Below are 13,909 nucleotides of genomic sequence, written 5' to 3'. Positions count from 1 at the left end.
TGCGTATTGCCGGCGCACATCCAGAAGTGTGCAAAAGTGTCTGGCTGTTGGGCTGGATTGTATGCTTTGTGCTGCCGGTAAAACTTTGATTCCCGTCTATGCTTGAGCGAGGCTACAATCATCTCAGGGCATCACTAGTCGGCAAGAAGAAGTGCCCGACCTTGGAAACACGCATTTCTATCTACTTTGACTCCACAAGTAAATATCCTGGGACTGGGATTGGGACTGGTGCTTGTCCATGTGTGCGAGGATGTGCGCGGTTTGGCGCGCAATTTGTGCCGTGATTCGAATCCTGATACTTTCCTTGTTTGAGTTTCAGTGCTGCTCCCCAGTGGCCCACCCTCCTCGCAGCCCATTGGCCCTACACACACACTTTACTCCGGTGCGTGCGCATCTCGTGCGCACTTCCGGAAGTGTCCAAAAGTGTCTGGCTGTTGAGCTGTTCAGCTGGCAGGGGCTGGGGAGCAGTGCTGGAAGTAAGTGCATACATATTGTAAGCAAACAAAGGGAGGTCTGGGAATCTCTCTACCAGCACGAACACAACCCAATGACCTGTTCTTGGGTGAATAACCCCTGGGAGAGACTCTACCAAGTCTTTAGCTCACTGTCCTTTTCACAGAGAAGAAATTTGCCCGCATATCAGCTTTTGTCCTGCCCAGGGGCAGTCCAGCGCCGAAATGCTAGGCAATTCTCCTCTGAACAAGAGTACCATCAGTAACCCCATACACGTGTTTCAGCCTTGTTGGGCATCATCAGTGAGGTGAAACTGTTGCCTCTCTAGGAACAGTGAGCAAGGGGTCCACGTCTGGATTGCCCTGTTAACTTAGGGTGAAACCCAAAGTTAATGTATGCAAACAAAGGGGGGTCTGGGAATTTCTCTACCAGCACGAACACAGCCCAATGACCTGTTCTTGGGTGAATAACCCCTGGGAGAGACTCTACCAAGTCTTTAGCTCACTGTCCTTTTCACAGAGAAGAAATTTCCCCGCATATCAGCCTTTGTCCTGCCCAGGGGCAGTCCAGCGCCGAAATGCTAGGCAATTCTCCTCTGAACAAGAGTACCATCAGTAACCCCATACATGTGTTTCAGCCTTGTTGGGCATCATCAGTGAGGTGAAACTGTTGCCTCTCTAGGAACAGTGAGCAAGGGGTCCACGTCTGGATTGCCCTGTTAACTTAGGGTGAAACCCAAAGTTAATATATGCAAACAAAGGGGGGTCTGGGAATCTCTCTACCAGCACGAACACAGCCCAATGACCTGTTCTTGGGTGAATAACCCCTGGGAGAGACTCTACCAAGTCTTTAGCTCACTGTCCTTTTCACAGAGAAGAAATTTCCCCGCATATCAGCCTTTGTCCTGCCCAGGGGCAGTCCAGCACCGAAATGCTAGGCAATTCTCCTCTGAACAAGAGTACCATCAGTAACCCCATACACGTGTTTCAGCCTTGTTGGGCATCATCAGTGAGGTGAAACTGTTGCCTCTCTAGGAACAGTGAGCAAGGGGTCCACGCCTGGATTGCCCTGTTAACTTAGGGTGAAACCCAAAGTTAATGTGTGCAAACAAAGGGGGGTCTGGGAATCTCTCTACCAGCACGAACACAGCCAATGACCTGTTCTTGGGTGAATAACCCCTGGGAGAGACTCTACCAAGTCTTTAGCTCGCTGTCCTTTTCACAGAGAAGAAATTTCCCCGCATATCAGCCTTTGTCCTGCCCAGGGGCAGTCCAGCGCCGAAATGCTAGGCAATTCTCCTCTGAACAAGAGTACCATCAGTAACCCCATACACGTGTTTCAGCCTTGTTGGGCATCATCAGTGAGGTGAAACTGTTGCCTCTCTAGGAACAGTGAGCAAGGGGTCCACGTCTGGATTGCCCTGTTAACTTAGGGTGAAACCCAAAGTTAATGTATGCAAACAAAGGGGGGTCTGGGAATCTCTCTACCAGCACGAACACAGCCCAATGACCTGTTCTTGGGTGAATAACCCCTGGGAGAGACTCTACCAAGTCTTTAGCTCACTGTCCTTTTCACAGAGAAGAAATTTCCCCGCATATCAGCCTTTGTCCTGCCCAGGGGCAGTCCAGCGCCGAAATGCTAGGCAATTCTCCTCTGAACAAGAGTACCATCAGTAACCCCATACACGTGTTTCAGCCTTGTTGGGCATCATCAGTGAGGTGAAACTGTTGCCTCTCTAGGAACAGTGAGCAAGGGGTCCACGTCTGGATTGCCCTGTTGACTTAGGGTGAAACCCAAAGTTAATGTATGCAAACAAAGGGGGGTCTGGGAATCTCTCTACCAGCACGAACACAGTCCAATGACCTGTTCTTGGGTGAATAACCCCTGGGAGAGACTCTACCAGTTGGGCAAACAAAGGGGGGTCAACAAGGCTGAAACACGTGTATGGGGTTACTGATGGTACTCTTGTTCAGAGGAGAATTGCCTAGCATTTCGGCGCTGGACTGCCCCTGGGCAGGACAAAGGCTGATATGCGGGGAAATTTCTTCTCTGTGAAAAGGACAGTGAGCTAAAGACTTGGTAGAGTCTCTCCCAGGGGTTATTCACCCAAGAACAGGTCATTGGGCTGTGTTCGTGCTGGTAGAGAGATTCCCAGACCCCCCTTTGTTTGCATACATATTGTAACTTTTGTATTGTTTGTACTTAACACAACACCTGCACCTTTGAATTGTGGTTAAAATGAGGAAGAACAAACTCCCTATAATGAGGAAGGAGGCAGGAGCGGATTTTTTTGCCGCTGTGAGTACGAGACATGCTAGTCTCGCTCGAGCAACGGCTTTACCATTACCAGACCCAAATGATGACGAAGACGCACTTTTGCAGTGTGCACAAGACTGCTCCTTAATGGGCAAAACAACGGAGGACCAAATAGATCCTTCACAACCACTATTTGTGGAGGATGTCACTTGACGCTATACTAATACAAAAAAAAACACAAGCAACGAAGAAGAGGTACAACAAACCAAGTAACTTTAGTTATGATAATCTCTTAGACTTTTCACTCATTTTGTCATCAAATGATTATAATCCTGCAGCCAACACTACGGGGAGCCTGTGTGATCCATCTCAACCAGCAGTGGGCTCTGATCAATTATGGTGGGTATATTTAATAGACAGATGCTTTTGGAACTAAGAAAGCAGACGGCTGCAATAACGAGCCTGTCTGCTGAAATTGCGCTACCACCCCTGAGATTCACTGACGCACTAACCCAAGTACTAAAAATTGAACCAAGGGCAGACCTTACGAAGGAAGGGGGTCATAACCTCGAAAAAAGGAATAGTGGACGAGGTTTCTCTGTGGTAACTGATGAGATAATATGTTTCCCCACAACCCAGGAAGAGGTCAGTGAGACATCAGCAACTGGTAATGAGGGAATGAATGATGGGGTTTTGGATGAGAAAGGTAATCAGGCTAGGGAGGTGAGTGAAGCTCACAAACAGGTGGATACTGACAACTTATAAATAAAAATGTCTAAAGGACAGGGAAAAAAACTAGCAAAAATGAAGAAAAAAAATAACAATGAGGTACTCAAAAAATCATCCAGAAAGTTTTTGAGGGATTGTGAGCCCAAACTCATCACTCAAGATGATGCTGATGTAATCTTAGCATCCGGGAGCAAAGTAGTAAAAGTAAAAAAAACGTTAAATAATGACGAGCTTTTAGATCCCAAAGAAACCAAGGATCAGGCATCACAGAGTGTTTTTTCTGAGGGGGATCATGCTCTCTGCGATATATAATGAAAAATAAACGGGATGATATGTTTGAAATTGTCAAAAATAAAACCCTGACAAGTAACATCTCTGAGCCCTCTAACTCAAATTTTGAATGGGGACCAGACAGCAATGTTATCCCCACAGCGACCTCAGTTATGACTGCAAGAAAGTTAGATTATCCAGTCAAATTAGGGGAAATTAATGAACATGTGAGGAAGTGTGTTGAAATTACTGTCAATACTGGCCTTGGTAATCCAGACTGGAAAGCATCTTTAGGTGCGAATGGGACAAATCTGTGTAATGAAACCAATTATGTCCCCATCAATACCGTACACCACATGACACCATCATCTAGTTTAACAAATGAGGCACCGATAGGGTTGGACAAGGCTGAACAAACTATTAAGGAAAATGACTTGCGCCAATTGATCCTTAAGGTGTATAAAGACAACTTCCGGCAGGAGATTATGCGCAATTGGGTAGATCTACCTTCCAAAAGTAAGCCAGTTCAAAATATTGCTGATAACAACAAATATAGGGATATAGAGGGTTTTAAAGCCATTGGCAATCATGAGATTGAGAACAAACTGGGTGGCGGCAGGGAACAAACAACCATATTATATCAGGATACTGATCTGAGAGTGCCAGCTTTCCCCGAGCTACCTGGTTTAATTATCAGAACACTATTTAACGATACTGGCAGTATATCATTGAATAGAACGTATATCCTATCATTGCTTGCAAGCATCCCGGAGTTAAGTCTAATTACATCAGCAGACATACAGTTAGTCGATTTTATTCATAAATTGAGATACGACTACGTACGTCTGGTCATTCCCTCACCTTTAGTGAGGGCTCTTCTTTTGAAAGAAGCTGAACAGCTTCAATGTAGATTCTTTGATATTTTTGAGCATAAATTCACTATGCCCACCACTCAAACAAATGATTTGAGGTCAAGGACACAAGAGAGGGGCTACACAGATTTACCCCTGGCTAGGGACAACCAAAAAATTGAATCTAACTTGGACAAACAGGATTGGAGGTGGTTTTCTCGGTCTCTGCGGGAGTCTATAGACACACTGAAACAGCTAGGTAAGCCGCTCTAGCTCCTATACCAATTTAAAACTAGTGAGTTGGAATTCCAGAGGTTGCTTCAATCTGATGCACAACGAGAAAATGATGTATGATCTGTCACAGTTTGATTCTGTCCTAATACAAGAATGATGGTCTAGAGTTCATCTTTGTTGGGAAGGTTTCATTGTGAAATCACTTTGTGCACAGGGTGGGAACAAGGGTCGCCCCAATGGTGGTCTCATCATTGGTCTCATCATTGCTGCCAAAGACTCTACCCACTTGCTCAAAACAGGGGAATGGTGTTTTTCTCATCACTTTCTTGTTGCCTCCTATCATTTGAAGATTAATGAAGTTGGTACCCCTCTACTTATTGTAAATGTTTACTGGAATCCTGCTGAACAGTCTGACCTGCAATTATTGAAGGAACTGAGTAATATAGGATCTCACTTTGAATTATGGTTACAAGAGAATCCTGGGGGACATCTTGTCATTGCAGGGGACATGAACGCTGACTGTTTTGGTGATCATCTGGCTCCAATATTGATACACATGTCAGACTGGGGGGAATCTCCAAATTGTGTGGGAGAATTTGGACACACTTTGCGGAAGTGTGGGGTCTTGAAATATTGTTTAGTGATCATTACACCTGGAAAGCAAGGGCCATGAGTCAATTATTGACTACATTTTTCTTTCAGGAGGATTGACGAAATGTATGGGGAAATTTGAAATTAGAGAATCAATGAGCAGAGATTATTGTATACTTACTATTGAACTATCTACCCACTCCCAAAGACCCATTATTCATGTTTACAATCAAGGATTGTTGTTGAATACTAAGGGAAATAGAATTAAGTTGACCCAGGAAAAAAACATTACATTTACGGCTACCATGGTGAAAGATTATGATACACTTTCCTATTATCAACGGGTGGAACACTATTCATCTTTGAATTTTACACACTATATAACAACTACTATTTCCAAGTTGGAGGAGTGTTAATGTCATAGGATTGGTCAAAGTAAATCAAAGACTCATCAAACCGACATGGAAGTACATGATCGTAAACATTTGCTTAGGAAAGAACTCAGACTTATAAATAAACCGGGGCTTCCTGCATCAATATTTTGATTATGAAAAAGAAAATTAGACAACAATATAAAAATTGGATAATACAACATAGATGCGCTTGAACCCAGCTTCATGGAGAAGCAATGCTACAGTCCTTACGTGGACCTAACTCCTCTAACTTCTGGAACCTAATGAATGAGTTAGAAAGACCGCAGAAAGATGCAACTTTGAATCCTATAAATGAAGACATTTGGCTGGGACACTTTTCTAATATTTATATTAATAAAGAGTCGAATGATTCAATAAAGACCATGGTGAGACTAACTTGGTTATTGGACTATACTATGGAAGACATTGCGGGACTTATTAAAAGATCCAAAAACTCAGGTGCCCCTGACCCTTATAATTTATCAAATAAAATATTGAAGCTAGACCCAGACATTTGGGCTAAAATTGTGTTCTTTTTATTTGAAAACATCTTAATTTGCAAATATATTCCACAATCATGGAGAGTCTCGATTGTCATACTAATTTTTAAAAAAGGTTCCCGTCAGTGTCCTTCCAGTTATAGGCCGAATGCCATAGCCGTTCCAGAGTCTAAATTGTTTGCTTCTCTGGTTCTTAAGGATATTCAAAAATTGATTTTGGAAAAGCAAATTCTAGATCCCAAACAAATAGGATTCAAAAAGAATATTGGCACCGATTGTGGTGGTTTAATCTTAAAGTGCATAATGGCCAAATCAATGAAATTAGGAGCAAGACCTACATTTGTTGCGTCCATGGGTCTGAGTTCGGCCTTTGACCTGGTTGACAGAAATATTTTATGGCAGGTGCTAAGAGATCTTGCCTATCCATCTTCTGGATATTGTCATGGCTTTGTATTCTGACACCAAGTTGAAGGTTAGACTTAACTCCGATGGTCTCCTCTCTAGGGAACTAATTGCCAATGGCCTCTGCCAAGGATGCATGTTGGCCCCAACCATATTTAATTTATATGTGAGTGGTGCAGACATTGCCCTGATTAATAAGGGTTTAGTTTCTCCTTTGTATTGTTTGTCATGGATGGCCTATGCGGATGACTTTTTATTGATAGACAATACCAAGGTCAGCCTACAAAGATTATTAAAAGCATTTGAGGGTTTTGTATTCGGTCTATCCCTCAAAATAAATCCAGCCAAAACAGTAATCCTTCGTTTCGGTAGACGGAATAAGAGAGAAGGTGCATTTTCTTGGCTGTGTGGTAACAATTCGATTAAAGCACAACCTGCTTTTAAATATTTGCGCTACTATTTTTCAGGGGTAGATACTACTGCCCCGATCAAGAGTCAACTCAAATTAAAAGCGGAAATAGCAATTAGACAAATGCGCACTATTGAAGCCGAATTTGGGAAATTTTCCATGGTACCTCTCAGGGAATTTTATCTCAAAAAAGTCATACCCAGATTAGTGTACGGTATGGAATTTCATTCAAAAGAACTTGAGGAGTTCTTGAAGTACTTAGAAGGTAATATTTGGAGGTTGGTGTTATTTTTTATACCTAAAAGTATCCTGTTTGAATTGATAAAATATGAATTTGGTTTACAATCTCTTGCGATCCACGCAACTTGGAAAATAATGTGTTTATGGCAAAAATGCAAAATTTCGTCTGAGCGTGATTTGTATGCATGTGCTGGCAAGGAATCTACTAATCCTTTCATACATAACATAAACGTAGAAACGATGCAATGTCTCAAAGAGTTAGGTATGTCTATTATATCTCTACTTAACAAACCCAGAAAAATCAAAGAAAGCGCATATGGATTTTGATTGGCAGTAAACCAGGAATAGAATTTCAGACTCCAAGTTGTATAAACATGCATGCTCGACATGGAAATGGCATCCTGTTATGGAAAGGTATTTAAAGAAATATCCTTGTAAGAGAATACGTAACGATTTTATGCTCTTTAGATTGAACGTTATCCTAACCAACCAAATTAAAAGTATTAGAAATTGTAATTCTGTAGACTGTACATGGTGTAGATTTTGTAAAATAGAGGGGGTAGTGTAATCATTGCAACATATTCTTCTTGCATGTCCTGCATTGAAGATTCACAGGATCAAGTACTTTGTGCAATACGTATGCTCTACTCAAAACGTAAATAGAGAATTTATTTGGAATAGAATGTTGCATGTCAATAGTGCTAACTTAAATATACGGGTAAACTCTATTTTGACAAATGTCTGATTTATATTAGTTTTCATTTACTACCTTTCACTTCTGTTCTGAATTTTACTGCGGCCCAAGATGGGTCATGGAAATATTTAGATGTTTTAATGAGTAATGTTTTCTTGATCCTTATTAGTGTTTGTTTTTGGAATAATTTGAAAATGTTTCTTATCTTTTTTCTTTCTGTACTATGTATAAATATGTAATGAATTGCGTATGTATTTTTTTTAAAATTCTTGTACTTATCAATATTGTAACTTGTTTTACTATTTTGTAAAGGTTTATTATAAACCAAAACAAATAAATAAAAAATAAAAACATAAATTGTGAATCTATCTGAGGTTGAGGAGAATGACTCCCTTCTCCTGTGCTGCTTTCCCAGCCTTGCGTATTGTGAACCTATCTGAGTTTCAGGAGAATGACTCTTATCCTGGGCTGCTTTCCCAGCCTTGCCTATTATGAACTTATCTGAAGTTCAGGAGAATGACTCCCTTCTCCTGGGCTGCTTTCCCAGCCTTGCGTATTGTGAACCTATCTGAGTTTCAGGAGAATGACTCCCTTCTGCTGAGCTGTTTCCCCAGCCTTGTGTATTGTGAACCCATCTGAAGTTCAGGAGAATGACTCCCTTCTCCTGAGCTGCTTTCCCAGCCTTGCCTATTGTGAACCTATCTGAAGTTCAAGAGAATGACTCCCTTCTCCTGGGCTGCTTTCCCAGCCTTGGGTATTGTGAACCTATCTGAAATTCAGGAGAATGACTCCCTTCTCCTGGGCTGCTTTCCCAGCCTTGACTATTGTGAACCTATCTGAAGTTCAAGAGAATGACTCCCTTCTCCTGGGCTGCTTTCCCAGCCTTGTGTATTGTGAACCTATCTGAAATTCAGGAGAATGACTCCCTTCTCCTGGGCTGCTTTCCCAGCCTTGACTATTGTGAACCTATCTGAGGTTCAGGAGAATGACTCCCTTCTCCTTGGCTGCTTTCCCAGCCTTGCCTATTGTGAACCTATCTGAGGTTCAGGAGAATGACTCCCTTCTCCCGAGCTGCTTTCCCATCCTTGTGTATTGTGAACCTATCTGAGGTTCAGGAGAATGACTCCCTTCTCCTGGATCAGCTTTCTCAACTCAGTTCCCTTTTAATAATGAATCCTCAGATAGTTCTTAAGTATCTTGTGCACAGGTTTGTTCAGTTCGTAAAGGGGATTTCCCCAGCAGACAGGCTTCTCCTTCCCCTGGTGTTGAAAGATCCCGTTGATCAACGTTCCTCATCTTTGTCTGATTTCTTGGTCTTCCTTAGATGTCAATAAAAGTCTCTTTTTCTCTGGTTGAATGCCACCCTCTTGGTCAGTCACTTTCTCACTAGGGACATGATGGTAACCCCACTATTGGTTCTCACCCTCTGGGTTTTTGGCTTTATCACCCTTTTGATTATTAGTCTTCTCACTTGGATGAGTAGGATGAACCCAATGATGATTCTCACTGTTTTAGTTACTGCTCTTCTCACTGAGATGAATATCATGCCACAGTAATTATTTACACACTCTTTGCTACTGGGTCGAGTATGATTATCCAAGTAGCTATTCTCACACTCCATGTTACTGGGAAGAGTAGGATTAGTACAGTAGTTATTCTCACTCTCCTTGTTACTGGGAAAAGTAGGATTCCTTGTTTCCGGGATGAGTGGGATTAGTCCAGTAGTTATTCTCACTCTCCTTGTTACTGGGACAAGTAGGATTCCTTGTTTCTGGGATGAGTGGGATTAGTCCAGTAGTTATTCTCACTCTCCTTGTTACTGGGACAAGTAGGATTCCTTGTTTCTGGGATGAGTGGAATTAGGCCAGTGGTTATTCTCACTCTCCTTGTTACTGGGACGGGTGGGATTACTCCAGTCGTAATTCTCCCTTTCCTTGTTACAGGGATGATTAGGATGACTTCACTCATTATATTCAGTTTCGGTGATGTGCAGACTTTGATTATACCAATTGTTATCACAGCCCATCTCCCCGGGTCCCCTGCTCTCCCCGTTACCTTCCTTGTATAGGGGCTGCATCAATGGGTTGGCATTCTCCTTCCATGCTTCTCTCACACTTGTCAGGATAGCTCTCATGCCCATCTCTGCTGCTTCTCTAGATATGCTTTGGTGTACTTCTCGTTCTGGGGTATCGGCACTATGAGTGGTTCACACTCTTCCCCCATCTCGGCCACCACGGTTTAGGACGTCTCTCGTCCATTACTCTGCTCCCTCTTCAGGTAAGCTCTGGCATGCTTTCCACCAAGTGGTTTTGGCTCAGAGAGGGGTTTCCTCTCTTCCCAGTTCTCGGCCACGACTTCTCCTGGACCGAACTCTGCCTCAAATCGTCTCACTAGGCTATCTGGGGAAGAGTCTCATCGGGCACCTATACCACCTGAAGCCTCCCCTGTCTAGGTGTTCGGTGCCTCTCCAGCTCACCAGCATCTGTCCTAGACCTGGGCTTAAACTCCCGGGTGTCACTTGCAGTCATGCTCTCTCCTCCCAATTTTATAATGCTGTTCTGGGGCTTCCCCAGCATCCTTTGGGAGTCCTTTATTAGTGTTTGAGGCATACTCTCATGACTCCGTTAGGTTTCTTTGTTTCAGTACCTAACAGGTACTTGTTCTCTATGGGGGTCATTACGAGCTGGGCGGTAAGGGGTTAACAGCACCGGTAATGGTGCCAGTGCCGTTAACCCCTTACCACCCTATTACGAGTCTGCTTGCGGGACCTGCAAAGGGCGCCTGGTAAGACCAGGCGCCCTTAGCGGACCCCGCTAGCAGACCAGGGAGCTAACAACGGGCCCAATATCAACGGGCCCGATGTTAGCTCTCTCCCCATTCCCATTGAGCCCTATGGGGGCTCAAATGGGAATGGGGATGTACTGGGTCTGGGTTCCACGAATGAGGAATTACCTGGTCCTCCAAGGTTGGAATGGCCCGGTAAATCCTCATTTGACGAACCCGGACCCGGTACCCGGCAAATTGCGGCATGGTTACCTCCAACCTCGTAATGACCCCCAATGACTCCATGGATCTTTTTAATCACAGTACCCAACAAGTACATGTTTTGTTCTGAAACACCACAATAACAAATGTAGGCAGATTTCTCTTGTTCTCTCCCAACAGGGTAGTCATGTTTGGTTTGGAAAGGGAGTTCCTTAACGGAATGACAGTCCTTGTCCACATGGGGGGAGTCTCTCACAGTGAGGTCCTGCTTTCCTCTACCCCTAGGGAGGGTATTGCGTAGTGGGCTCACCTCCCTAGCCTCACAAGGAAAGGCTCCCGCTGGGGAGAAGGGACCAAATCCCTCGATTCGTCACAGTAGCCAGGGCACTTTGCAGATGATCCTACACAGCAATCTGATATCATCCATTTTAGGTCACACTTCAGTCCAGCACCCTAAAATATAGACTATGGGTCAACAGAACCTGAGACAGTACCGTGGGGACTACTGGGTGTAGCAACGTGAACTGGTGTTTACACTTCTTTTTGTGCTTGAGAATCTGTTTTTCTAGTTTCACATTTGAAATGACAGGTTTATAATTGGAAAGAATGCTAAATGCCCAAAACTGTCTAATGCAGAGACTATGAGAAAGAGCATTTATGCTCGCTAGCTGCATGGCATGTCTTACTTGCAGAATGATATGTTTTGACAGACATAACTCATTTATTTAATTTATATATAATACAGGCAGCCTGCAATATCCTCATAAAAGCCTACAAATAATGTCTTATTACAGGCTAGTTGTGACATCACTTCTGACCTGTAGTAAGAAGGTGACACCGGCACCACTTGGTAATCAGTTATTACGATCCAGTTGTGATATAACAATTCTTGAGCCAGAACAGAGCAGAATTCCAGCGGCCACTGCAAATTTTAATTAAAGCTGTGACAAGTTTTCAAATTCTTTTCTTGTTGTATAAGAAAATTGTAATTAAAAAAAAACATGAAGAAAAAAAATCTTTTCTGTGACACTTTCTAGCCATTAACTGATAAGCAACTGTTTATAGTAGTGTGTCTATTTTGGGCGCTGCAGGAGTTTATCCCATGAGAGCAAGAATCTGCATTGTATTACCTTTTTTTAGATGCATTTCATTATTTTATTAAACTGCTTAAACAATTTTTCTGCACCATATTAGAAGCTGCATGTTAGTTTGTTTAAATCCAAACAGATTCTACATTGATTCTATGTATCAGCAAGTGGCAGACCCCTTGCATTACAATAAGGAAGAGACCACTCATTAAAAGGGACGGGTCTTATAAGGAATAATACATCCCCTACCTTATATAACACGGATATTGCAAGCCACTGTGATCTGATAAAGGAACTTCTTGGGTCTAATTACTCCATTTGGTCGTGGAACTCCTCGGTGACTTGCAATATCCTTATACCGAACCGTGGTGGGTATTTTATCCCGTATATTACATTGTTCTAGGATTAGCAAGTTGTCGGATGGAAATATAAACTTGAAAAGGAAGTTGGAGCAGAGGATGTACTTGTGAAGTAGAAATGAGGATAACATCTATTGTGAAATCAAGATTCTCACATGATGAGGTGAAAGGGTCCTCCTGTGACGGTGTCTCCAAGCGACCGAATATCCCGGATCTGTAGCAGTCCTGGGACCTAAGAACAGATGTTGTGCACAATTAGAAAAGCCCAGACCATAGGAACACAAAACTATAGGGCAAAGCACCTCAAAGCTTACCTTCAAGATGAGGATTGCAATAGCACCGATCACACCAATAATTTCTCCCACGAGCCGCAGCACATCTTCAGGCGTTTCATAGGCATCCTGAAATCGAAGCACAATCGGATATGAGGCCATACACGTACTGCTGCCACATGGACTCATGTGGATGCCGGGCCAACTACTAATGCTTATATCGGGTCAACTACTAATGCTGACATGGGGCCAACTGCTAATGCTGATGCCAGGCCAACTACTAATGAGGATGCAGAGCCGACTACTAATGCTGACATTGGGCCAACTGCTAATGCTGATGCCAGGCCAACTACTTATGCTGATGCCAGGCCAACTACTAATGAGGATGCAGAGCCGACTACTAATGCTGACATGGGGTCAACTGCTAATGCTGATGCTGGGCCAACTACTTATGCTGATGCCAGGCCAACTACTAATGAGGATGCAGAGCCGACTACTAATGCTGACACCAGGCCAACTACTAATGCTGACGCCAGGCCAACTACTTATGCTGATGCCAGGCCAACTACTAATGAGGATGCAGAGCCGACTACTAATGCTGACACCAGGCCAACTACTAATGCTGACGCCAGGCCAACTACTTATGCTGATGCCAGGCCAACTACTAATGAGGATGCGGAGCCGACTACTAATGCTGACATGGGGCCAACTGCTAATGCTGATGCTGGGCCAACTGCTAATGCTGATGCCAGGCCAACTACTAATGAGGATGCAGAGCCGACTACTAATGCTGACATGGGGCCAACTGCTAATGCTGATGCTGGGCCAACTACTAATGAGGATGCAGAGCCGACTACTAATGCTGACATGGGGCCAACTGCTAATGCTGATGCTGGGCCAACTGCTAATGCTGATGCCAGGCCAACTACTAATGAGGATGCAGAGCCGACTACTAATGCTGACATGGGGCCAACTGCTAATGCTGATGCTGGGCCAACTGCTAATGCTGATTCCAGGCCAACTACTAATGAGGATGCAGAGCCGACTACTAATGCTGACATGGGGCCAACTGCTAATGCTGATGCTGGGCCAACTACTTATGCTGATGCCAGGCCAACTACTAATGAGGATGCAGAGCCGACTACTAATGCTGACATGGGGCC

At 43.6% G+C, this 13,909-nt stretch overlaps 1 protein-coding gene across 2 annotated transcripts in view; it reads right to left on the bottom strand.

Moving 5' to 3' along the window:
- Window positions 1–13,909, bottom strand: part of LOC138580097 (transient receptor potential cation channel subfamily V member 5-like) — a 388,386-nt gene that overhangs the window by 167,450 nt on the left and 207,027 nt on the right. For both annotated transcript variants that reach the window (XM_069650376.1, XM_069650377.1), the window contains exons 9-10: window positions 12,789–12,875; window positions 12,630–12,706 (exon numbers count right to left, since the gene is read on the bottom strand). In XM_069650376.1, the coding sequence (XP_069506477.1) occupies window positions 12,630–12,706; window positions 12,789–12,875 (164 nt within the window). The remainder of the gene's footprint in view (window positions 1–12,629; window positions 12,707–12,788; window positions 12,876–13,909) is intronic.

The sequence above is a fragment of the Ambystoma mexicanum genome, chromosome 3p, assembly GCF_040938575.1.
Source record: "Ambystoma mexicanum isolate Mex_15411 chromosome 3p, UKY_AmexF1_1, whole genome shotgun sequence".
Lineage (NCBI taxonomy): Eukaryota > Metazoa > Chordata > Amphibia > Caudata > Ambystomatidae > Ambystoma > Ambystoma mexicanum.
Note: the sequence above shows the minus strand (reverse complement) of the source record. Positions and strands in the feature narration are given on the sequence as shown.